The sequence below is a fragment of the Notechis scutatus genome, chromosome 2 (assembly GCF_049901735.1).
Source record: "Notechis scutatus isolate UNSWTSFEM ecotype Mainland chromosome 2, rNotScu1.2, whole genome shotgun sequence".
Classification (NCBI taxonomy): Eukaryota; Metazoa; Chordata; class Lepidosauria; order Squamata; family Elapidae; genus Notechis; species Notechis scutatus.
Window position 1 is genome coordinate 109,756,817 of NC_142010.1, and position 25,836 is coordinate 109,782,652.

General features: G+C 39.4%; 1 protein-coding gene across 3 annotated transcripts in view; it reads left to right on the forward strand.

Moving 5' to 3' along the window:
- The window catches only part of CYGB (cytoglobin), an 84,378-nt gene that overhangs the window by 54,171 nt on the left and 4,371 nt on the right, over positions 1-25,836 (forward strand). For 2 of the 3 annotated variants that reach the window (XM_026667522.2, XM_087955727.1), the window contains one exon: positions 608-739. In XM_026667522.2, the coding sequence (XP_026523307.1) occupies positions 608-739 (132 nt within the window). Of the gene's footprint in view, positions 1-607; positions 1,423-25,836 lie in introns of those variants that run through there. The other variant, XM_087955728.1, reaches the window with a different exon arrangement.

Genomic DNA, 25,836 nt, shown 5'->3' on the forward strand with positions numbered 1-25,836 from the left:
ATAAGCACTGAATCATTAAAATGAGTAACTCATAAAACAGTCACAACTTTTTATCATATTAACCTGAATTTTTCAGTCTGCCTTATTGAATAGCAGAAATCTGTTGTGCTCGAGGTTGAATGTCTGAAATGTTTCTTCTGTATCATTTTCAAAGGGTGCATAGTCTTACTATACATGCTCAGAGCATCAAGGACAAGCAATTGTGAAGCATAAAATGGCTCTAAAGTAAAGGAAAACATCTAGTTTCATGCCTCTGAATTGAAATAACCTACTCATCTAAGATGATTAGGAAAGATCAGGAAATTAAGACCCTTATACCCAAGGCGTAAAATTATTTAGCCCAAAACAGCCTGCCAAGGAATGAAAGAGCTATAGTCTATAATCCCAGGGAAGCACAATATTAAGGAAGCCTGATTTTATGTTATTATTAATCATCTTCATCTAGTGAGTATTGTACAGAAACTAAGAATAATCTTCCATTATGGCAGCACACAGCCAAGATAGCAGTTTCAAAATGGGGCTGTTAATGGTCATGCTTTGTTTTGAAACTATGAAGGAGACTGAGAAATTCTGTTCCCTTAACTTTTCGTCTTTGTTCTTCTTCCAGATTCTGACTGGTGTCATACTGGAAGTGCTTGCAGAACAATACACCAAGGAGTTCAGTGTTCCAGAGGTTCAGAGAGCCTGGGCCAAGATGAGGAGCCTCATCTACACTCATGTGACCGCTGCATACAAGGAGGTGGGCTGGATGCACTTTCCAAACTCAATAATGGGAGTGTAATGTGGCAGGGTAGGCTTGGGATTCCTGCACAATTTCACCCTGATTCTCATCACCCCTTCACTCTACTTGCAATAGGCTCATAGGCATCACTCTGTAGGTATTTAAGAAGTCTGGTTTGGCCTTTTAGAGAGCTAGGCAATTGTCTGTACTGTCCTACAGCGGCCCCCAATTTTTTCAGCTTTGTGGACTGGCAGGGGAGGAAGAGGGGATGGTTCCGCATGAGCAGCGGGTGAACACACACAGGTCCATTTGTGCCAGCAGCGGGCACATGCACCCATCGCTCACACAAATGGAGCTTTGTGCATGTGCATACTCGCTGCTTCTGTGGCCCAGTAAGGGCCATGGACCAGGCATTGGGAGCTCACTGCTGCATTGTATTAGCATTAATAATCATGTTAGAATGGAAAGCCAGCATAAAGAAGATGAAAATTTTTCAGTTGCGACTTTTAGAATTACCAGATTTGTCAATAATACAGTGCTAGGATGTATAAAGTCATGCTATATGGATCTTGTAAAGAATCTTGTAGCACCTTTAATAGTAGTTGGTAATTGTATAAACCTTTGTGGATCTGAGTCCTTTTTCAGCAGATAAAGTGGACAATGATCCACAAATGATGCAATAAAACTTTTATTTTAAAGTATTGCAAGAGTCTTTATTTGCTTCAGCAGAAACCAGTTACCATTTTAAAAGCTATTACTTTATGGTAATAGCTTTCAGAATGTATTTATTTCAGATTTACTTATTTCAGCTTGATGTTAACAGAGGTATTTAATACACAATCCATCAAGAAAACAGTGTAATTCTGCAAATCTTCCACTGATGGATGGTCACGATGTCTTACCAGGCTGGCAATTTTCACTACCACACACATGACTCGTCCGCAGTCTTTCTACAGCCCAGGAAATTCAATTCATACTTAGTGGAATTATAAAATAGCTTAATCTTTCTTAGAGCAATCCCTAGCTCAAAAAAATCCTCCCAGGTTATAAATAAAAAGAAATCAGGTGATCTCTGCCCACTGAATCATCCCACTTCATCTTTCTCCAAACTCACTTATATTTTTATTCCTTCACTGATACTGATTCGTTTACAGCTTTTGAAAGCTGTGATTCACCTCAGTGATCTACTTAGGTGGCAAAGCATGTCAGTTTTGGCCTATTTTCAGAGATATTAGATGAGCACATTGGGATTCCCCTTCCAGTATTGATTCATACTGGGTTAGACAGAACAAAGAATTAGTCAGCTAGGCTGATGTAGAAAGGAATCTGCCAAGGCTCTGGATGCTCTCCCAGAGGCAACGCTGCTTCCACAATGACTCAGCACATGGTAGGCAGTGCCATCTTTAAAGTGGCACGTACGGAAAGCAGTAACTGGAAGGGAGACAGGGAAAATATAATGAGGGTGTGATATTGTTTGACTTTTCCTGAAAAAACTGGTTTACCTTGATAGAATAAGCTTGCTATATATATATGTACAGGTACACTGTCTCCTGCATGGAAGGATCACTGCTAACTAGGGTGGCTAGTGCTTCATATTGGATTACAAGAGGTAGCACAAATGGGGTACATGGCTGCAAGATTTCAGCTCAGCTGCATCTTTTCCATACTACAGTGTTGCCCTGAAAATAAGACCCAACTGGAAAATAAGCCCTAGTGTGATTTTTCAGGGTGCTTGTAATATAAGCTCTACCTCAAAAATAAGCCCCAGTTAAGATCGTCAGCCAGACAGATGCATGTAATACCATATTTCCCCGAAAATAAGATCTAACCAAAAAATGTGTCTAAGACCCGATCTTATGTTTGGGGAAACACAGGTACTAAGAATTAGAAGGAAGGATTCTTTCATTCAATACTGTTGATAGTTTGCTCATTTGGATTCTGTTTTAGTCATCTCCAGCCTGATATAAAAATGAAGGGATGTAATAGCTTTACCCTACTGAGGATGATACCGGTAGTCTTTGACTTACAGCAGTTCATTTAGTGACCATTTGAAGTTACAACAGCACTGAAAAAAGCAACTTATGGCCATTTTTCACATTTATGACCATTGTAGCATGCCCATGGTCACATGATCAAAATTCATACGCTTGAGAGCTGACTCATATTTATTACCGTTGCAGTGTCCCGGGGTCATGTAATCATCTTTTGTAACTTTCTGACAGGCAAAGTCAATGGGGAAGCCGGATTCACTTAACAACCATATTTAGTAATTTAACAACTGCAATGACTCGCTTAGCAACTGTGGTAAAAAAAGTCATAAAATGGGGCAAAACTCACTTAACAGATGTTTCACTTAGGAACAACTTTGCCTCAAAACTCAGGCACCGCAAGTTTTGTGGAATTGGAGAGACACACTTTTACCTTTGCAAAGGGGCTTCTTTGTCCACCCAAAAATATGAATTACCAAGTCATTCAGAAAGCGAATGATTATTTTTATAAGGTACAGAAACAAATGATACATATATTTGGTATATGTGATACATCAGAAAGTAAGTAGTCAAGCAATAAAGATATGTGAGTCTTGAACAATAGAAAATATTGATTCTAGATATCAGAGCAATAGCAATTAGACTTATATAGTGCTTCATAATGCTTTACAGCCATCTCTAAGCAGTTTACAGAGTCAGCATATTGCCCCCAGCAATCTGGGTCCTCATTTTATTTTTTTTTATTTATTTATTTTGTCAAGCAATTATAAGATAACAGGTATAAGTATAAACATAGTTATGAATACATGAAATGGATACATATAAGAAAAATAAAAAGAAACAATAGGACAGGGGCGGTAGGCACGTTGATGCACTTATGCACGCCCCCTACAGACTTCTTAGGAAAGGGGTGAGGTCAATTAGTAGACAGTCTAAGGTTTAAGTTTTTGGAGTTTTGAGGTTTACCCACCTCGAAAAAATGGAAGTCTGAGTCCAACCTTGAGCCAGTGGGACTTGAACTGCCAAACTGATGGCAGCCGGTGATCAGCAGAATGTTCAATTAAAATTGAGTGTTTACTCCAGGGCAGAATGAAATGTATGTTTAAGACAAATGGAATTACACACCATTCTTTGAATCAGACAGCCAGAAATTCCTAACACCATTAAACACACACATACAATGTCTGATTTCAAACGGTAATTATCAAGACTTTTTTCAGTTTATGTTTTGCCTCTCCCAGTTCAAGCAAGGATAGACAAAAGGTTGCCATCAATGCATTTGTATGTGCTGTCAGACCATTTAAAAAAATAAATTACATTTCTCTTATTATTTTTAAATTAAAATGACTGTATTGGTGAAGAAAGTCATGGAAATTGAATGGCCTATGCTTTAAAATATCAGAAGAAACCAAGGATTATGTTCAGGAATAGAGTATGAGCAAAAACAAAACAAAACCTGACTCAGAATTCAAATGTGAGCTCTTACCGATTAGGAAGGAAAATAATGCCAACCTTTCTCCAGCAGATCAAACACACCCCTTTTCTTTTTGTCACAAGGATTCTGTAGCGATAAATACTTCTGACAGTAGTCAGGCTGAACTTCCAGAGTCTCCTTGACTGCCTTCAGCTGTGGAATTCTTAGCTTTTTAAAACCAGATTCTCTTTTCAGCCCATCTACAGAGAACGCCCCCCGGGGGGAGAATACCTTTGTATTTTTCTCCCCCCAAATCTAGAATTACAATGCTTGGCATACCATTGGGTCCATTCTGAAATGCAACTGATAGCTGTGAACCTTTGCATGTGGGTAAGGTTTAAAAAGGATATCTCTTATTAAACCAATGAAGCCAAAACTATCTATCTATCTATCTATCTATCTATCTATCTATCTATCTATCTATCTATTTTCTTAAGTTTTCGCGGGTATTTATATGTATGGTATTCAGCTTTGTTCGGGTATTTTCCCACGTCATTATAGTTGTGCTTTTAAAGTTGTAGCAATGTTTCAGCAGAATCTCATCTGCCATCATCAGGCTTCTGTACTGTGTTCGTCTGTGAGTCATAACGGCTGTGAAAATCTGACTCACAGACGAACACAATACAGAAGCCTGATGAAGACAGATGAGATTCTGCCGAAACGTTGCTACAACTTTAAAAGCACAACTATAATGATGAGGGAAAATGCCCAAACAAAGCTGAATACCATACATACATACATACATACATACATACATACATACATACATACATACCCGACTCTGTAGTTTCTTCCCCAAACCCCAAAAACTTTAACCTTAGACTGTCTACTATTGACCTCACCCCTTTCCTAAGAGGTCTGTAGGGGGCGTGCATAAGCGCACCAACGTGCCTACCGTCCCTGTCCTATTGTTTCTCTTATTCTTTTATTTTTCTTATATGTACCCATTTCATGTATTCACAACTATGTATACATTTATACTTATTATCTTGTAAACAATTGGCAAATCAAATAAATAAATAAATAAATAAAATAAATAAAATAAACATTTAGGCTGCAGTCACACATATGGAATTGAATCAAGTCAATACAATCAGCCAAAGTAAACTATATTAGAAATAGAAATGTAGAAAACCGATGGCAGAAAAAGACCTAATGGCCCATTGAGTCTGCCCTGGGGGGGGGGTTGTCATTAATTAATTTTAATTATTATTTCTATATTTTATTTATGTTTATTTTATTTTTAAATTTCATGTCAGACAAGGGACATGTGTTTATCCTAAACATGTTTAAACTCAGTTACTGATGATTTAACCCACTACCTCCGCTGGAAGTTGGTTTCAAGCTTCAACTACTCTTTCTATGAAGCAATAAATTCTAAAATTACTTTTGAACTTCCCTCCTATCAGTATTAAAAACTTGATTTTGGGAATCCTTAATACCATGAAATTTGCATGGATGGGACCACATTTCTTTGGTAATTTTAAATGCTGCAGTAATGAGATTTCGTAACAGCAGGCATTCTTAAACAAGTGACACCCGTCAACTCAATTAAGCCATTAAAATCTGGGTTTGCCTGAAATGTTGATTTCCGCACGTGTTCAGAATATACTACCAAGAAATTGTTCAAGAAAATGGATCTGGACTTCCAATTGCACATTAATAGGCAACCTGTCCTTCTCTTCTTCCTTTCCCCCTTTCTTCTTTTTCCTGAGTAGTAACCTCAATTTTATACAACATGCAGAATAACTGAAAACCAGCCATTCTAAGAGAGTCTTGCTTTCCCAGGTTAAAGAAAAATATCCATCTCTGGGTCTAGCCAGGAAATCATGAATTACCTACTTTGCTAGCACACCTTTGATGAAACAATAAACACAGTAAGAATGCCATAAGTCAGTCATTGCTCATCATCCAGTTGAGCAGTAAGAAAGTGCAAAGTCTTTTCACCAGTTGTTTGTTGTATAAATGAGATTATAGGGGAGAATCTTTGTAGGGAAGCAAAATCTGAAATTGATCTATTAGGTCAATTTATTACATGGTTTAGGAGTCACTTAGCTGAGTCATTCAAACATTAGTGTTGTCACTTCTACAATCTCAAGATATTAAATACAGGTAGTGTTCAACTTATAACAGTCCATTTAGTGACCATTTGAAGTTACAATGGCATTGAAAAAAGTGACTTATGGTTGTTTTTCACACAACCGATGTAGCATTCCCAGATCAAAATTCAGATGCTTGGCAACTGACTCATATTTGTTTTCAATAGAGCCCTGGGGAATTTCAGTAGGGTTCCAAAATTCAAGAGTATCTCATTCAAGCAACTTTTTGATGTTGTCTCAGCCATCGGTCTCCAAGCAGTTATTCCATGGAAGGAATTGTATTTAAATCACTCAACTATGTATGAGGGAACTGATTTTTCATGTTTTCCCCATGAAATTAGCATTTCTACAGAAAGAGAATGCCAATTATGTAGTAATTGGATCATTTAGACATGCTCTCCACCACACAAAAAATAATCATGTTTAAGTAGTTCTCAAATAACTGATATGACATCGGAAAGAGGCTTGAATCTTCCAACATGCCAACACAGCTTTTATCATCAGCTTTGTGGCCCATGTTGTGTGGTGCTCTCACAGTCAGAGATGAGAAACTGAAATGGTATGTGGGAATGACCTTGGGAGGCAGGAGGAAGAGTCACAGCCAGGGGAGTAGTCAGACAAGAAGCAGCTTAGCTCATAAAAGAAATTTAGGTGTGTCAAAGAAGGGATGCTTTCTAGTTTCTTGGACTATAAAGGTGACAGTGAAGAAATATATTTTCAGACTAGCAAGATTCCTCAGCCTTAGATACCTTGGCAAAAGAACTAAATAAATTTGTTAGGAAAACATTTGTAATATACAATCAACATTTTGGGCTATTTTGTTTCTGGCTGCGAGCTATAATAAATCTATATCTTCAAAAAGCATATTATTAAAACATTTGATATACTTGTTTATTGCTACTGCTATTTTTGGAGAAATAATGTTTACTAAACATTATTCAGTTGTGCACAGCATTTGGTATCAACGACCTTAAAAATTGCCACCCATGAAGAAGATGTTCAGAAATATGTTTACAGTTCATTATATTAAAAAATCTGTCTTATTTTAATATAAAGAGAATATATAACTCAAATTTAAAATCTGCCGAATAAATAATTTAAAAAAAACAAGGAAATTAAAGGGGAAGAGAAAAAGGAAGGAAGATTGAACTGTGACTTTGGGTTGGTGAAATATATTTTGAGCCAGCTGCACTATGTTTCATCAGATCTCCTATCTACATTCCAAGTCTTTCCTGCCTCTCTCTTGACCTCAGAAGCAACAAATATTTCAGAATGAAAATTCTTGGAAATCAGAGTTCATTTATCTCTTCTGTTTGCTCTGTGCCCAGTAGATATGTCATAGATTGCATCATACCATGTTTACTCTGCTGAATGCCTTGCATAGTTCTAGTGGCTTCATTGTGCTTTGGGTGGAATTAGTTGGACTGTCTGAGAACCCTCAAGAAAATCATAGCACTCTAAAGGTCAGGGAACACCCTTGTTTGTGGTGGGACAGAAAACTGGAATTCAACTCATCCAGTGATTATCAAATAAGGGGCAACCTTCCATGTACAGATATCTAGGAGATGCATTAGAAGCAACTCCTTGAAATGACTGAAGGTCTTACAAGATACCAGCTTCAGCGAAGTTCATTAAGGAAAGCTGTCTATCAGAAGGGGAAGCAGAGGGTTGCCTTTAACTCATCCCTTCACCTTCCAGTCAGTTTATAGATACAATTATCTGATAGAGCTACTCTACATGTGTACAGACTCAGTCCCCAAAGATACTTTCACGAGGCCTGAATATCACTTAAATAAATCATTCTTGCACAGATAGATGAAATTCCCATCACATGCTCCAGTGCATATTAAAAAGTGTAAAAGATGTGAGCAGCGTATAAATTTCCTAAATAAAATAAAACAGAACAAAACAATACTCTTAGATTCAGTTGTATTCTGCCAGTTTCACATCTGTCGTGTTAGCATTTAAAATTTAGAACAATGCAGAGCCTTTAAGGTGGCTGTTTTGATCAATTTTTTGCCTGGCATTTCAACCTGGTTTGGAGGAACTTGCCTGAGTGCCGTAACTCACCACCCAGGTGGGAAAGTAAAAAAGGGAGCATGGCTTTCAATCAAACCCACACTGATCTTTTTCTGGACTGTCCTAGGAATTGCTACATTAAAAAACTATTTTGTAAAAGCTCTATTCCTATATTGGAAGGGAAGACTCTAAAAGTGATGGTGGCAGGTTGCGGCTTTTCCCCATAACAGCCATCCTGCAAGTTTCTTCATCCATTTCAGCCTGATCCATTTCTAGCAAAGAATTCCCTAAACAAATCTTTGTAGTTGATGATGAGTTAAGGGAGGATTAATAAATGCAAGTTCAACATAAGAATGGATAACTGTTGGCTGTAAGGCCAAAGTACGCCCTTGATCATTGGGACAGATGATGAACAAAATAATGATTTTGGGCGTACATTGTTCATTGGGCCAATGCCTCTAAATGCTATAAAATTATTATTATGTTTACATTTGAGATACTCAGCTTCCAAAACAAGCTGCCAAAATAATAATTTTCAACTTTTGCTCTTTGATTTACAAGTAGGAGCCATGACCTAAAATGTTTCATAAGTTTCATCGGTATGTTCATTGTGCTTTGAACTTAGGATACTTAGTAGTAATAACTTGATGAGGCTGTTCTTGTTGTTGTGTACTCTATGTAAGTCTGAGCTTGAAGATAAAAACTTCCAAAACTTTGCTGATACCCAGAGTGTCACATTTAATTATTGATGAGCACCAGCAGGTGTTATTATTTTAATATATTTGCTCTGGCCTCTACATGATTTCTTAAAACAAACAGCCTATGATCTTGCTTCTAGAACACTGATATTGGCAAATAGCACTTGACTCCAGATGCCCTAAATTTTCTTCCATGGGATTTCAAATAGCAGTCTTGGATTGCCTTCACCCTGATATGCTTGCCAATTTTCCTCTCCTTTCATTTTTAGGGCTGTTAAAGAATTTTGTATTTCAACATCTCTTTTTGGTCAAGTATTTTAGCATGGATTGTATTACTATTTTTTTCACATTGTTTAATTTACTGTTGTTGCTGCTTTGTATCAGTAAGTTTCAGAAATGTTAGATGCTGGTGCTGTCTTTAAATTCTTTTTTAACCTGTCTTTCAAAACCCTTTGGACTGAAAAGTAAATATAAACATACTAAAAAAGTTTTAAAAACACATATTCATAATCAAAAAATAAATTGAACAGTAGCCATAAAAATATTCTAAATCTAAAATTCAAATGTTTATTAACTCTGTGCTATGGCTATGATAAGCTTGAGAGAACCTGAATGTTCCCAGTCATTCATTGTTAGACTTTTTTGAGTGAGCATTGCTTAGCCATTGTTATTATTGAAAACTAAAAGCAGGTTCTAATTATAGTTTTTCCTTGTTGATATGCAGAGCTGACTGATACATCAATCACTCAGTATGAATTCCCTAATTGCAAAGCTGCTTCCAGATCAACTTTCAGTCAGTACTGTCATTGCTGAACAGGTGTTTAGTGCTACAGATGTATTTAAGCAATGCACTGAAAATTATTTTTCCTTGAAATGTTCTGTTTGGGCAAATCTTCTTAAGCCACAATAACTATAACAACAACAACAATAACAACAATAATAATAATAAAAGTTAAACCTTACTTTAAGCAGATCCCTAAAAGGCAAGGAATCAGCATTTCCAGAAAGTGAATGTGCTTTGGAGAAGTAATCCTGTGGGTTTTCACCACATCCTTCGTGCAGTTCAAACACATTAACATCAAATGTTTTCACAACTGGCCAGGGGTAGGATTTTTGCTTGAATGAGACTAAAAGACTCCAGGGAACCTAGGATTTGATTTTTTAAAAAGTTGCTACATATAACTAAAAGACAATATTCATATCACATCCTACAATGTGGTTATCATCTTATCAGCTGCCCAGAGTCACCTTATCAGAGAGATGGGGGGGCCTATAAATTTAATACAGGTAGTCCTTGAAATATAGCCATTTGTTTAGTGGCCATTCAAATTTACAACAGCAGTTTAAAGAAGTGATAGCATCATTTTTCACACTTACGACCAGTGTAGCATTTCCTGTGATCATGTGACCAAAATTCAGAAGCTTGGCAGTATTTAGGACAGCTGCAGTTTCCCGTGGTCATGTGATCAACTTTTGCACCCGTCTGACAAGCAAACTCAATGGGGAAGCCCAATTCAACCGTGTTACTAACTTAACAACTGCAGTGATCCACTTAACACCACAGAGAAGACATTACAATCCATGTTCCTTTGGTACAAAAGGGGCAGGCCTTGGACTGTGATGTTGCATCCTCCGTCTTAGCTGTTTTGGCCCCTCATTTCCATCCAGATACCAATGAAGCCAAATTTTCCTGTTTCAAATCAACCAATAGTGCATCATAATGGAACTTGGGAATTGGTTTTAGTAGGCATATTATTCTATTAATGTGGGATTTTATCCAGGGGTGGGTTTCTACCGGTTCTGTCTACCTCTGTAGAACTGGTAGCTCTGAAGAGCAGCAGACATAGAACCGGTTCTATGTCTGCTGATGTTTTTGCCCACCCCGGCTCTTACCTGACCTTTATTTCCTGATTTTTTTCAACTTCAGCTGCCGTGCGAGGTACAACTGCAGTTAAAAAAGCAGGAAAAGAGGGCTGTTTCAAAGGCTGCTTCTCTGCACGCAGCGTGCTGATGACGATTTACAGGCACGCATAAATCACCAAACCTTGTAAATGACTGAACTGGTAGTTAACCCTGTCGGATCCCAGCCCTGATATTATCCCAAAAACATCCATGCTCACAGAAAAATGAACACTCTGATACATCAGGATCTTTCAGCAACTTTGTACAAGTAGTCCTCCACTTATGACAACAATTGAGCCCAAAATTTATGTTGTTAAGTGATATATTTGGTAAGTGAGTTTTGCCCCATTTTTTGACCTTTCTTGCCACAGTTGTGAAGTGAATCACTGCAGCTGATAAGTTAGTAACCTGGTTGTTATGTGAATCTGGCTTTCCCATTGATTTTGTTGTCGAAAGAATGCAAAAGATGATCATATGATCTTGGGACACAGCAATGGTCATAAGTATGAACCAGTTGCCAAGCATCTGAATTTTGATCACATGATTATGGGGATGTTGCAAGAGTCATAAGTGTGAAAAATGGTCATAAGTAATTTTCAGTGCTGTTGTAACTTTGAATGGTCACTAAATGAATTGTTTTGAGTCGAGTTATCTTAGCGTGCTGATCTTATTTTCTAACCTAATCGTCTTTTTTTGTAGTGCACTGTTTGTTTTTGTTTGTTTGTTGATTTTGCATTAAAAATATTCAGTTATAGCTGCACCCACGTTGCGCAGTAGTTGGTTTGTTTCTTGCAGTGAGCTGGTAGTTTTATTTGCGATTACAGTATTAGCATCTGTTAATATTTATGCTACCTGTTTATTTGGACCAAACTTCAATACAGGCAATCTTATTATGTTGTTTTTGTGCCGTTGTAGTTGTCCAGTTATTCTCTGTTTAAATTTTCTTGTTTTTCTTTAGTGACAAGATTTTGTTCTTTCTGAAGAGAAGGCAGAGGAGAGAGTGCTTGGTTTGGGAATGAAAACTATTCGGTAGCTATGCTGGTTTCCTCTACTGCCAAAACCACCCACTCATCCACACACACACACACACCCAGTCAGGCACAAGAAACCAGGAGCCAGGATAGAACTAAAAAGCTCTGTGAGTTTATTCCATGCAAGCTATACACAAGAATCTGATCTACTAACAATCAAGTGAAATTGGCAACAGATAAGAGTCAACAGACTTCAAGGGGGTGGGGGGAATTAGCCTTAGGACTCTTTTGAGGTGTGGGGACACCAGACTGATGATGCATTTGACCCTGGTCTCAGGGTCAGTGTGTTCATTTTCTATGCCCCCTCCCCTGTGGTTTGCCAATATGATCGGAACTACTTTTGGGAAGGCTTCTATTTCATTGCCCTGGGTAGATTCTACTTTTATAAATACTTTATTTCATAGTTGGATGTTCTAGCCTCTGCTCTGTTATTTCTGATTCTGCTTGTTGTCCTTTTTCAGAACTGGTGTATTCTTTTCAGATATCCTCTTCTAGTTGGATCTGATTTGTAATAACAGATCATTAATTCCTCATTTCCACTTTTTGTAGATTTTCAAAGGGTAAACAACTTTTCTTCCAGTAATCCTGCAGCTGCTGGTCCTGGTTGCTCAGCCAACATTTCTGAAATCTATTGCCCATTTGTCACTGGAAGTCAGGAACTCCAAGAAAGCAGTAATGAGGAAGCTAAGAAACTTAATTTACTTCAGGAAGCCTCCTGCTGTCACTTAATTTAAGTAGCCTTTAAAAAAAAAAAAAAAAGCCCAGCTTCCTTTCAGGCAAATGCAGGAAAAAGTGTGGTAGACCAAAGATCTATTCAAGCATTCACCTGAATGTGCAAGAACTAAACCAGTCCTAGGTATATGACTGCAATCTTTAGCCAACTTGCTCCCATAAGCAGATCCTCTATGGATTTTTGTGCAGTTACCAGATTCTAAAAGGAACTTACAGGTTTCGGAATGAAGGCTTCTAATTGGGTTAAGTTGAATCTGGTAAAATCTTTTTAAAAAAATTTTTTTTAAACCCTTATATGACAGTTTTCCAAACTGTCATTTGCTCTGAAGGTCTAAAGACAAAAATCATTTGTAGGAGACTTGAGGCATATATACATTCACCCCCTATATATACTTTGTCCTTGCGTATTGAACACGAGATGTAATATTTGCATCACACACACACACACACAGCGCAGCTGCAGGAATGTTGAATGCTTCATGTAGGCTTCTTACTTGCCAGAAATCTTTCCCCCCCTCTTTTTAACCTGCCTGCAGGTGTGCTTCGTGACTTTGTTTGATTTTGGTAACGTACACAGTTGTGTAAGAACAAAAGCAAACGGAAAAGTGAAAGTCAAGATGAATTGCCTCCAAGAGAGGGGGGTTTCAGCATCCTTGAGAATTTCGTGTTTCCCTGCCTCGGGCTTGGACTTAGAATTTGATGCTAAAAATACACCTTTCTATCTGACCTGCAAATCCAAATTCTGTGAATGAGACAAGCAGGCACATCATGTTGCATGCATAATCATTAGGAGGCTTTAGTTAGGTGCCAAAACGTTTTGCCAAGGACAGAAAGTGGCAGGCTGATAAAGAGGATATTATGAGCCAAACCATACATAAGAAGGATGTTCTTGCTCTTCCCTGCAAGAAAGACTATCTATTTCCCTTTGAAACTCTCCAGGCTCTTCCACCCCCCTTCAAGCAGCCCTGCATAGATTTTGCAAAGCTGGTCTGGATATCTGGGGCAAAGAATTTAGTAGGGGGATTTCAGAGAAAGACAGGCTGCCCAGAGATGGCTGCAACTACTTTCTCTCATCTCCTATTTGGTCAGCAAACTCCCTTTGCTGAAAGTCTTTGGAGATTCTCAATCATCCAGGTCATGGCTGTCCGAAATCTGCTTTTCCAAAAGGTAACTTGACTTTTTTTTTTTTTTTTTTAAAGTGTTTCATTTCTCATCCAAGAAGTTTATTTATTTATTTATTTATTTATTTGATTTGCCAATTGTTTACAAGATAATAAGTATAAATGTATACATAGTTGTGAATACATGAAATGGTTACATATAAGAAAAATAAAAGAATAAGAGAAACAATAGGACAGGGACGGTAGGCACGTTGGTGCGCTTATGCACACCCCCTACAGACCTCTTAGGAAAGGGGTGAGGTCAATAGTAGACAGTCTAAGGTTAAAGTTTTTGGGGTTTGGGGAAGAAACTACAGAGTCGGGTAGAGTATTCCAGAGACATTGACCACTCTATTGCTGAAGTCGTATTTCCTGCAATCAAGTTTGGTGCGGTTTACTTTGAGTTTGTATCTATTGTGTGCTCTTGTGTTGTTATGGTTGAAGCTGAAGTATTCATTGACAGGTAGGACATTGCAATGTATGATTTTGTATACCATGCTTAAGTCAGACCGAAGACGGCGTAATTCAAGGTTTTCTAGTTCTAGAATTTCAAGTCTGGTGGCATAAGGTATTCTACAGCGAGTAGAGGAGTGGAGAACTCTTCTTGTGAAATATTTCTGGACTTTCTCAATTGTGCTAATATCAGATACGTAGTGTGGGTTCCAGACTGATGAACTGTATTCGAGTATTGGTCTAGCAAATGTTTTGTATGCTCTGGTTAGTAGTGTGATATTACCAGAGAAAAAGCTACGTAGGATTAGGTTAACAACTCTTAATGCCTTTTTGGCTATGTAGTTGCAGTGTGCTCTAGCACTTAGATCATTAGAGGTGAGTATTCCAAGGTCCTTTACAGAGCTTGGGTCATCAACAAGATCTTGACTATTCAGCTTGTATTTTATTTTCTGATTTTTTTGCCAATATGTAAGACAGAGCATTTATTTGTTGAGATTTGAAGTTGCCATTTGTTTGACCATTCGGATACATAGTCAAGATCTTTTTGTAGGGTAGCAGTATTGTCTGTGGTATTGAACAGCTTTACATCATCAGCGAAGAGAACGCAATTGCTCTTAATATGATCACAGAGGTCGTTTATGTAGAGTATGAAGAGAGTTGGTCCTAGAACACTGCCTTGGGGAACACCACTATTGACAGGTACTGGATTTGATAGGACGCTCCCGATTTTGACCATTTGTTGTCTGTTTGACAGGAATGCTTCTATCCAGTTATTCAGTTGTCCAGAGATACCATAGGATTTTATTTTTAGGAGTAGTTTGTCATGTACCACTGAATCAAAGGCTTTACAGAAGTCTATGTAGATTGCGTCTATTGTTTTGCCCTGGTCGAGTTGTGTCGTCCATATGTTTTTGCAGTGTAAGAGTTGCAGATTACAGGATAGTTTTTCCTGAAACCAAATTGTTTATTGGAGAGTAGGTTATTTGTCTCTAAGTGAAGGATGATGGATTGGTTAATAATTGATTCCATGACTTTACAGGTGACGCAGCATAAGGAGATTGGCCTGTAGTTTTCAACTAGGCTTGGGTCTCCCTTTTTGAAGATGGGGATGACTGTGGCTTGTGACCATAGGTTAGGCAAGGAGCTGGTTCTGAAAGATTTTTCAAAGATTATGCTTAGAGGTTTGGCTATGGCAGTGGATAGCTTTCTTAAGAAGTAGGCACATATTCCATCCGGTCCAATAGATAGAGATGGTTTGAGGTTGCGTATTGCTTTTTCAACATTGTCTTCTGTGAAATCGATATGTATTAGATCATTGTTGTTATCTGTGGTACGGCTAGGAAATATTGGGCATGATCCATTGCTGTTTACAAATACTGAGCCGAAGAATGTGTTAAAGATGTTGGCTTTAATGGTGTCGTCGTTGCAGTCTTTACCATCAGGTCCTATCAAGGGAGGGATGGACCTTGAGTCTTTTAGTTTGTTGTTTACAAAATTGTAAAAAGCGCGGGTGGAATTGGTGCTTAGAAGGTTTTCCTCTTGTTTAATGTGATAATTGGTGCATTCGGTCTTTATCTGGTGGCATAGATTTTTGTATCGGTTTTTGAAATTGGCAACGTGACCAGATTTGTTTTTCCGCCAGAGTGATCTCTTTTTGGATTGAAGTTTCCTTATTGATATGGGTAATCTGCTTTTTGTTTTGTTTTGGGAGTTGTTGTTGGTACATATAGTTTGATGACTCTTTTGACTTCAAGTAAAAATATGTTATAATGGTCTTCAACGGTATTGCATCCAGTGAATAGAGATTGCCAATCAAGGGATGAGAGATCGTTGTCTATAAGATCATAGTTGCCTTTTTGAAGTTACAATAGGGGATTACATCATTGTGGTGATTTTTGTGTGGATGTATGTTGAGACAAAAGTCGATCATATTGTGGTCACTACTGGAAAAGGGTTCTTTAGATTGTATTCCGTAGATTAGGTTCAAACTGTTGCAGAAGATGAGATCGAGGCAGTTGTTTAGTCTAGTGTTGTTGGTTACTAGTTGTTCCAGTCCCAGATTTGTAATAGCATTGTAGAAGGTTGTGTGTATGATTTCAGTTGTACAATCATTTAGGGTCCAGTTAATATGAGGTAGATTGAAATCACCAAGAAGGATAAAAGGGTATGGGCAGGATGCAGCCCATGTTAGTAATGTATTTAGCTTGTTTACATGTTCGATGTCATAATCAGGTGCTCTGTAACATAGTAAGAATCGAATTGTGATATTTGAGGATAGTTCACAGATGATGGTTTCAGGAAGGGCAAACTCCTGGGTAACTTGGATATTTTTAGATGTAAGGATTTTTTATAGAATATAGCAACTCCACCTCCTCGACGATTTTCACGATCTGATCTGTAAACATGATAGTCTCTTACTGTGGTAATGGAGTCGGGAGAGATGCATTGAGCCATGTTTCACAGACAAATATAATGTCGAAGTTAGCCATATTTAGGAGGAAGAGAAATTCAGGTATTTTATTCACGAGGCTTCTTGCATTGAGTAGTTTGCATTTAAGGCCGGCAGTAGTTGGAATTGAGGTAGTTGGGGCGTGCGTGCCTAGTCTTGGGTGATGGTGGATGGGTTGAGGTAGGGTTGTGGTTGAGGGTAAAAGCTGAGTATTGGGTTGAGTGGTTTACTTTTGATACAGTCAGCATGGTAGTCAATGTACAGGTCCTTCTCTCCATTATCTAGACGGTTTTTGAGTTCGATGCGGAGTGCACGGGAGCGGGCACGTTGCTGTATGGTTAGGTCAGGGCGGCAACGGAGGTTCTTATGGATGGTGTTGGTTTTGGCGAGTGAGTTTATAGTATAAATGAATTTACGTTTGCTTGATTCATTTTTGCAAATGACCCTGCACAAGCGTGGGGCCACAGAGCCATCTCTATTTTTGAGCTCTCGGTCAATGCGGGAAATGTCAAGTATTTCATCAGCGGAGATGGTTGATGCTTGATAATTTCTGATGATGTTTCGGACAGTTGTGATGTCATCATTGACATTGATGTCTTCTAGACCAAATAAGATGGCGTTTGGGCGTTTCCGTTCACGCTCAACGGCTTCTCTGATGAGAATTGGGATATCAATATTTGTCTGGGTTGTGTTTATTTGTGGATTGGGTTGTGGATTGGATTGTGGTTGATTGGTAGAGATGTGGTTAGTAGCTATTGGATGTTCAGGTTTTTGCGTTGTGTCCTTTTTTCAAGGTTGGATATTCTTTCTTTTACGGCGTCCAGGGATGCTACTATGATGTTGAGGGATGTTGTAATGGTTTCGATGGTAGGGGATGTTTCAATGGTTTCAATGGTATCAACTCTTTCAGGCAGATCCAGTTTGGAAACTCATTGGATGATTTTAGGTATTGAATCATCTGCTCAGGTAATCCCAAGCAGTCATGATGAGTGTATTTTTTACACAGAGAACATTTGATGGAGTTTTCATTATCCTTTAGATTTTTGTAGCATTTAAGGCATGTGCAGGAGTCTTGTGGTTCATTGGTGGGGATCATCTTCTCTTTAGGTTGTGGTTTGACGTAGGATTTTCTTTTTGGCATGGTAGGATTGTTAAAATAGTACGTTGATTGAATTAATTAGAGGAACAATTTTGGGTAATCTATATAGCCAATATTATATCAAACAATCAATTGCAGTAATCTCTCAAGTCAGATAATATTCCTGAGCAACAATCAGCCTGAATAGTTAATTACTCTAATCATTAATCAATTAATTACACTAATCATTAACCACACTGTTCATTTAAATTCACTAGATCAATGATTTTGCTATTCAATTAAATTACATGAATTTTGATCTTTTAAACTAGTCAGTAATCACACTATTTGCACTAAACACTCTAATCACACTAATCAATTAAAAACAATAAATCAGTTAAACCATTAATAAAATATTTTATAGAAATTGATTATCTAATCGTTGATATAGCTGATGAGGTAGAAAAGTTGTAAGATTTGAGGTAATGAGGTAGTATTAAGAGTCTGCAAGGAACGGGTTAATTGTTTAACTGGCAGAGAGGAATTTATCGCTGTTTGAAAAGCAGATCGTTATTACTCTGTAAACAGGAAGTTGTAACACAATGAAACAAGGGTTTTTATCTGAGTGAAGGAAAGATTGAACAGCTCACAGGAAACTATTTGTTTTTGTTTTCCCTTGATGAATGAGATGGCCCTCGCCCGCTTGCCTTTGCGCCTCCGGGCTGTTTGTTAGCACTCTTTCGCGGGTCGTGAGAACGCTCGCTTTGTGCCACGAACGAATCTTTGTATCTTTTGAAAGGCCAGCAATCCGCCAAACATTTACTCTAAACTAGTTCTATTCGAGTCTGAGTCCCGAGGGCGCCAAGCAGAGATCGCGCCTGCAGTCCTCACTTTCTCTTGGGGGAGATGATTCTGCCAGCCCTTCCCGATCGTTTCCCGGCACTTTCACTTTCCCCTCTGGGGCTGTTTCCTTTCCGCGCCGCGGATGGGCTCAGCGCCGAAGAAATCGCCTCCTTCCCGGGGAGAAGCAGCAAAGAACTCGGAAGTCCAAGAAATGCAAAATCCCCTCGCTGGGAACCCCTCGCGCTTTTCCTCCCCCACGGGTCAGATCGGCTTTTCAGGTGGCCCCGCAAATGGAAGCTCTGTCCTCTGCCTTTAGCAACCGGAAAATGGGACTTCTCCAAGAAAGCCTCGGCGAAGAAAGTTTTTTCGGAGCGTCTCGGGGCTGCAGAGGCTCTTCAAGCGCGCGCCGCCAGGCCGCCGCTAGATCCCAGCCGATCGCTCGATCGCCTTACCCAACAAAAGGAAGCCCGCTCAAGATGGGATTCCCGGACCGCTCGCTCAGGGTCGGCTGCAAAGAGGCTTCATGCCAGGCGGCGCCGTTCTGGTGTTCTGTCTTGTCTTTTTCCCCAAGTTGTTTTACAGACTACTTTCTTTCATTAAAAATGCTGTTTAAACCAGGCGACAAACCAGCCCCTCTCGTTGCGGCCCTTCAAACCTCCCTCCGGCCGCGCTCCTCACCACCTCGCCGCCGCCATCACATATCCCATCTCCTTCAGTTCTCCAAGAAGTTTCTTGGACGAGAAGCGAAACGTTTCCAAAGGGGGAAAAAAAACACAAGAAAACCGAGTTGTCTTTTGGAAAAGCACTTTTTGGGATCCTTTGCTGAAGAATACTTTGCAAGGGACAAGCATATATGTTGGATGTGGTGTGGCTGCATTGTAGCATTTAGCTCCTAGAATCATTATGTTGTTTTAGGAATGAGCTTGAGTTGATGTGATATTCTTACTGTACAGCTAATGAAAATTCTCCCACCTAATGTATTAATAGGGCGTGGGTGACACTTACTGTGTTTAAATTTCCTACTCAAACATATTGGGAAGCTTTTTTTAATTTGTTTACTCCAGTTTTATAAACTCCTCTCACTGAGGAGGTTCTATCTGTGCCAGTGGGTAGGCAAAACATTACTTTCCCTTTGTGGTGACGGTTGTTGTCTAAAAGAAGCTCTGACAGACAATCTATGTCAGGCGAACTGCTCTCAATGGCCAACTCTAGCGTTTACTGATTCACAGCCAATTGTGAATTAGTCAAGTTCAGAGTATAGTACCTCTCTCTATCGTACCTCAAGTCTTGTATCTTTCTTCCTGTTTGAGATATACTATGTTTTTAAAAAAACAAGAATGCCCCGCAACTAAAAGAAAAACAAAACATTTTTAGGGAATTTGTGGAAGCGCCAGCAAGGGTGGCTTGCTAGGATAGGCATAGACAGCCACATTGCACAACTATCACTTCGAATTAGGAGTGGGCATTATTTGCCCCTCCAGACAAACTCCCACAATCCCTGCCTTGGACTAGTTTATGTATTCAATGATCTCAAAAAAAAAAAAAAAATCAGGCTACTTATTTACTGCTGTCCAGCATGAATAGCTCTCTTTCCCTCTGAATACAAACCCACAGGAGTTCCACTTTATTTATCTCTGCTATTTAATGTCAGCATGAAATTGCTGAAAGAGATAATTGGAAAAGAAAGAAAGCAATTGCCATTAGAATATTGGTGATAATCGCAGTTCTACCATTTCAGTTCTGTTATATCTTTCGTCCCATCCAACTGAAGCAACAAAAGAGTTTAACCAATACATGGCTGTGGTAAAGAAATGAATGAAAGATAATTATCTGAATCTCAGGCCAGATAAGAAAAATGCCCTCAGGACAGGTGAAGTTTAAAGCGGGCATTGCAGTCCTTAACTCCCCAATTTTCTCTTAAAAACTTCAGTTTTCATGGCTATTTGTGGGCCATGAGGGTAGTTGCCCATCCTATCAGATTAATTAGAATGGATAAAATCCAGATCTCCTCCCTTAAATGTTGCCTCCTGACGGGACCTGGAAATGCATCTTAATGGCTGCCGTAGCCATTGGAACAGCCTCCCATATGAGATCCCAAGGCAGCCTTCTTGTGGACTGCCTCCTGATATTGTAGATTTGGAGGCTTGGTTATTAATTTTTATTTAAAAAAAAAGAAATTAAAAATTAATTATTTTTAGTTTTATTTTGTTTTTGTAAGCTATAAGAAAAGGTGAGAGTTTGGCTTCAGCTTTAATTGTACTCAATATTTGTTTGTTTGTTTGTTTATTAAATTTACTTGCCACCCACCACCTATTCAAACGATTTCAAATACTGGAATTTGGCCTTTATTAATTTCTTTAAAAAACAGAGCTTGATGTGCATAGCTTAGTTCAATAAGACACATGGTAGAAAATTGTACCATATTATCCCAGTGCTTAGCAGAATTATGAACTGTGAATTTTTGACTGCAAGCAGAAAGACTCTTTAAAATTGCTTGATTATATACCATATCAATAATACTAAAAGTGAGGTTAAATCAGAAAAAAAAATGTCTGTAAACATTCCTACTTTCACCCTCTACATTCAACAGGAATTGTAAGCTTATTCTCCTCATTAAGTAGAGAACCGGGATCCTAATATATAACCTTCTGTTATGATTAAATGTCTCTCAGCTCAGAGGGAATACTTTATATTAAAGAGCTGTCAGTCTCACATTCCAAACTCACTGCATTTCTCAAGACTCTATATTTAATTTTAGATAGCTTGTATTATTTTGAGCAGAATCTTGAATTTTGATGAGAAAAGTCAATTCTGTTTGAAATTTTAGAAAGTTTGCGCACTACGGAGTTTGAGACCCCTTGTTTTATCAATGCTGAATTGACTTACCATGATCTTTATCCTTATAGAAATAATAGAACTTTTTAAAACACAGTACATCCTGCTTATTAACTGCTTTGACACTTCTCATTTTGAAAAGCTAAATCCACTGTGAAATTGGTTGTTGCCTATTTCAGAGAACTTCCTGGGTCTACCTCAAAAGAGAGTTGAGGTGAAGAAGTTTGCCTTGATAGTCTGGCCTGCCTCATGAAGAGCAGTCACCGTACAGAGCAGGCCCTCCCTGCATGCAGAAGACCCTGCTGCCAGATGATGCCAAACAACTGTTTTTTGGGCGTGGGAACCCCTTCTACTTTGATGAAGGCATTTGCAGGAATGCTTTGCTCAAGCCATTCTTGAAGAAAAGCACCTCTGTACAGCCCTGCCGGTCTTAGTCAATAAAACATAGCCCTCAAATTACAACAGTAATGAGGACCAGAATTGCTACTGCTGAGTGATGCAGTCATAAAGCATGTTGTTGTGTGATTGCATTGCTTAGTGACAGCAATCCTGACAGTCCCTGTTACTGACATTAACTGAATCCCACCAGATTGTAGGCCTTCTTGGCTTGGTCCCTTTTAGCACAGATCCTTGGTAAAATAAGGAACTGCCTTCTTTACCTTTCCTTCAACTCCCCCCCTCCCACCTATTTCTGCCCTCATCTTTTCTCTTTTGATCACACTGCCCCGGGGCTTTTCTTTATGGTGGCAGCACTGGGGTAGAGGCCCAGGTGTCAAGCACCATGGAAATCAGGACACTCAGGCAGTCCAAATGGGTATAAAGATTTATTGCAAGCTTAAGGTCTCTACAAGACTCTGAACTACTAACAACCAAGCAAATTGGCAGTAGTTAAGAGTTAGAGGAATTCAAGGTGGACTGAGCTTAGATCTCTTGTGGGTGTGAAGGGACTAATGAATGAAGACAGGTTTGACCCACCCCCTCAGGCTCAGCCTGGTCAACTCTTAAAACAGGACAGTCAGCAGTTTCAGCCAGCTGCCACCATCATTTGGGCTCTATTTTAGTCTTAGCATCACTCAAGCACCACACTGTGGCTAGCCATCCCAATGCCACAGTGCAAAGGCCCAGTCAACCCAGCTGCCCTGCACTCCTCAGGCCTTGCTGTGCCCAGCTGACTTTTACTGTCTTCCTATGTGAGATATCTGCTGGCCATTTCTTCCTGAGGCTGTTCACATTGTTCTCCAAATAACACATCTGTCATCCTCCAAATGGCATGTGCCATTCTCATAATGCTTCAGAAAGCCTTCGGAAAACTTCGGAGGCCTTCCATCACAAAAACAGTGCATGATATTTGGAGAACAGCATGTGCTATTTGGGGAACAGTGCAAGTGGACTTGGGAGGAAAGCTTGGCACAGCCAGCCCACAGGCCAGATGCCACTTATCAGCAGTGGAAAGAAAACAGTGAAGGTTTGTTGGGTGCAACAGGCCCTGCAGAGTGCAGGATGGCACAGTGGCTGGGGCTTTGCACTATGGAGCTGGGGCCGCTGACTGCAATGAGAGTTTCAGGTGGTGCTTCTTGGCTGAAGTAGTAGCCTGCACTGGTGGCATGTGCCTGAGACTGCTAAAGGCCCCAGGTATCTACATCATTAACAGTGCTGCTGTGCAGGACAGCCAAAAGAGCTGAGATGGAGAGGGGAGTTGAAATGCCCCTGTAATCATAAGTGCAAGTGAGCTGCCAAGAGCCAAAATTTTACTCACAGGACACTGGAAATTTGGAGACTAGCATAAGTATTGTTTGTTCAGTGACTTGTAACATCAAGTGGTCTCTCAGAAAATGGTCATACTGTGAGGATGACTATCTGTATTGTTATTGGAAAGCACCAGATCCTTCCCAAATAATATTCCCACACAATCCAACTCAAAATTAGATGGTTTAATATAATGAACACCCCTAAAATGGTCTTGGTTTAACAGTCAAGCTTAGTTGCTTTCATCCAAGGACTTAGATTTTCTTCTAAATTCTTATAGGAAGGAAGGAAGGAAGGAAGGAAAGAAGGAAGGAAGGAAGGAAGGAAGGAAGGAAGGAAGGAAGGAAGGAAGGAAGGAAGGAAGGAAGGAAGGAAGGAAGGAAGGAAGGAAGGAAGGAAGGAAATTTCCTGCTGTGATTCTAAAGCAAGAACTGACTTCATTGTCTCTTTGCCATTTGCTCAAAACAATTTGATTTGAGGAATGCTTAATATAAATTCTGTCAGGACCAAAATTAATTCCCTCAGTGTTTGGCAAGAAAAAGATTAAATATTAGGTGGTGAAGACTGAAGTGGAATATGTGGGATCCAGATATATATTAACATTTTGGGAAAAAACATCTCCAGGGACAGGTTTCAACCCTAACTAAAAAAAGAAAATCCCAACACAAGATAAAAAGGGAGGAGAGAATTTGTCTTTTGCTATTTACTTCCTGTTCTGTTCTCCACACATGGGGAACTGGTTAATGACCAGAAATTACACAGCATCTATCTTCACATTTCACAGAGGGATAGAATATGGAAAATTTCTGTTTCTGTCTTCATGCAAAAATCCTGCCAACAGCCCTCAAGGTACCCCAGAGCCTTTAAGTATAAAATAATTGCCAAGCTGTCATTTTAATTGCCTCAGCTAATTCCTCAGTCTTTCTCTTTCCCTGGACACACAATGCTTCCCTACTCAAAAGGAAGGGTTCTTGACTGTTTTCATAAGATATTGGCCCTTCAAATTGGTAAATATTTAGCAGCTTTATTAAGGTCGTCCTTACAACTCAGCCAAGCTAATCATGCCATTTTATAGATATAGTATGAGAAGATTTAATCAACAGGTACAGAAGGCAAATGAATTATTCAACATCATTTTGATTTGCACTATAAATCTCAGAGATGATATAGGATATTCTGAGTTTTCATCTGCAGAGGGAGAGAGAACTCTGACCCTGGTGGTGGGAAATCTGACATTAAACAAACAAAACACCATTTCCTCCTTCCATTTCTAGGACTGGTTTTTCTGGCAGCAGGATTTCTGCTTTGGGGATGAACCAAAAAGATATATCCTGGGAATCATCTGCTTAGATTCTTTTCCTATCCTGGTTTTAACATAAAGGGCAATTTCACACATTAACCAGATGCTTAAGAGATAACATCAGCAAATAGCTTCTGGCGGATATCTCTATGGACGGCTTACAATTTGCAGCCAGATCCATGGTTTCCAGAGATGGGACAGCACTGGGAGGTAGTCCACCATTAAGCTCTTTTCAGGAAATGAACTAAGAGTCTATTGACACAGTCCTAAGTATTAAACATGGCCAATATTGTATAGAAACCTGAAGGGAGAATAAGTACATGATAAGACCAGCTTCTCTCCTTCAGCCCAACGATAGCAGTCCAATTTTTTTCGGGTAGGAAGCAGTTAGAGAAACAATTAATGGTTCCCAGCCTGCCCAAACAAATGCACTACTGCAGGCAAGGCAAAAGAACCAAAGAAAATATTCCTCAATTTTATGCTGTCATTCACAGGTCAGCAGATGACCTGCATGGTACAGCAGACTCACAGAAGATACGGAATTCATATAAAACCAAGAGAAAGTTTCCTGCCATTCCCCAACTTCAAATACAAAGAGAAGCAGCTCAGAATGAAGGAAGCGTGTGGTGTGCTGGCACTATATCTCGAACGTGCTGTAGAAGGGTGAAAAGCCAATGGCCTATGTCTCCTACAACAGAGTTCCCAATCTTTCCAGGGGGAAGGGGAGGTGGTTCCACGTGAGTGGTGGGCAAGCCCGCGCATGTGTGCGGCTCCATTTGTGCTCGTGCAAATGGAGAGCATGCACACACACTCACCTGTTGCTTCCGCAAGTGGGGATGCACGCATGCACACTCGCCCACCACTTCTGCAGCCCAGTTCCAAACAGCTCAAGGCCCAGTAGTGGGCTGCATCCCGGGGGTTGGGGACCCCTATTTTACAAAACAGCAGGTTATATCATTTATCACCAGCAGGCTGTGTTGCTTTGGCCAGGGACAGCTTCTCTCCAGCAGCACAGCCCATCTCAACAGCTCTAACAAAAGGAATCCCATCGGCAGATGATTGTAGGGCAGATCCACGTATATTTATTAAACATTTTAAGATAAACATGTTTGCCTATACAGAAGGTACTGTAATGGCTACTGTTCCAGTGTGGGAATACTGTTATAGTTCACCCATGATAATACTAACTACTGGCTGTGTTTGCTAAGTGTTCTTCCATTTCCTTCCATTTCTGGTCCACTGGTGGGCTTTTTTTTTTCTGTTGCAATGAATTATTCAATTGAAAAAGAACTTGAAGTGCATTGAGCT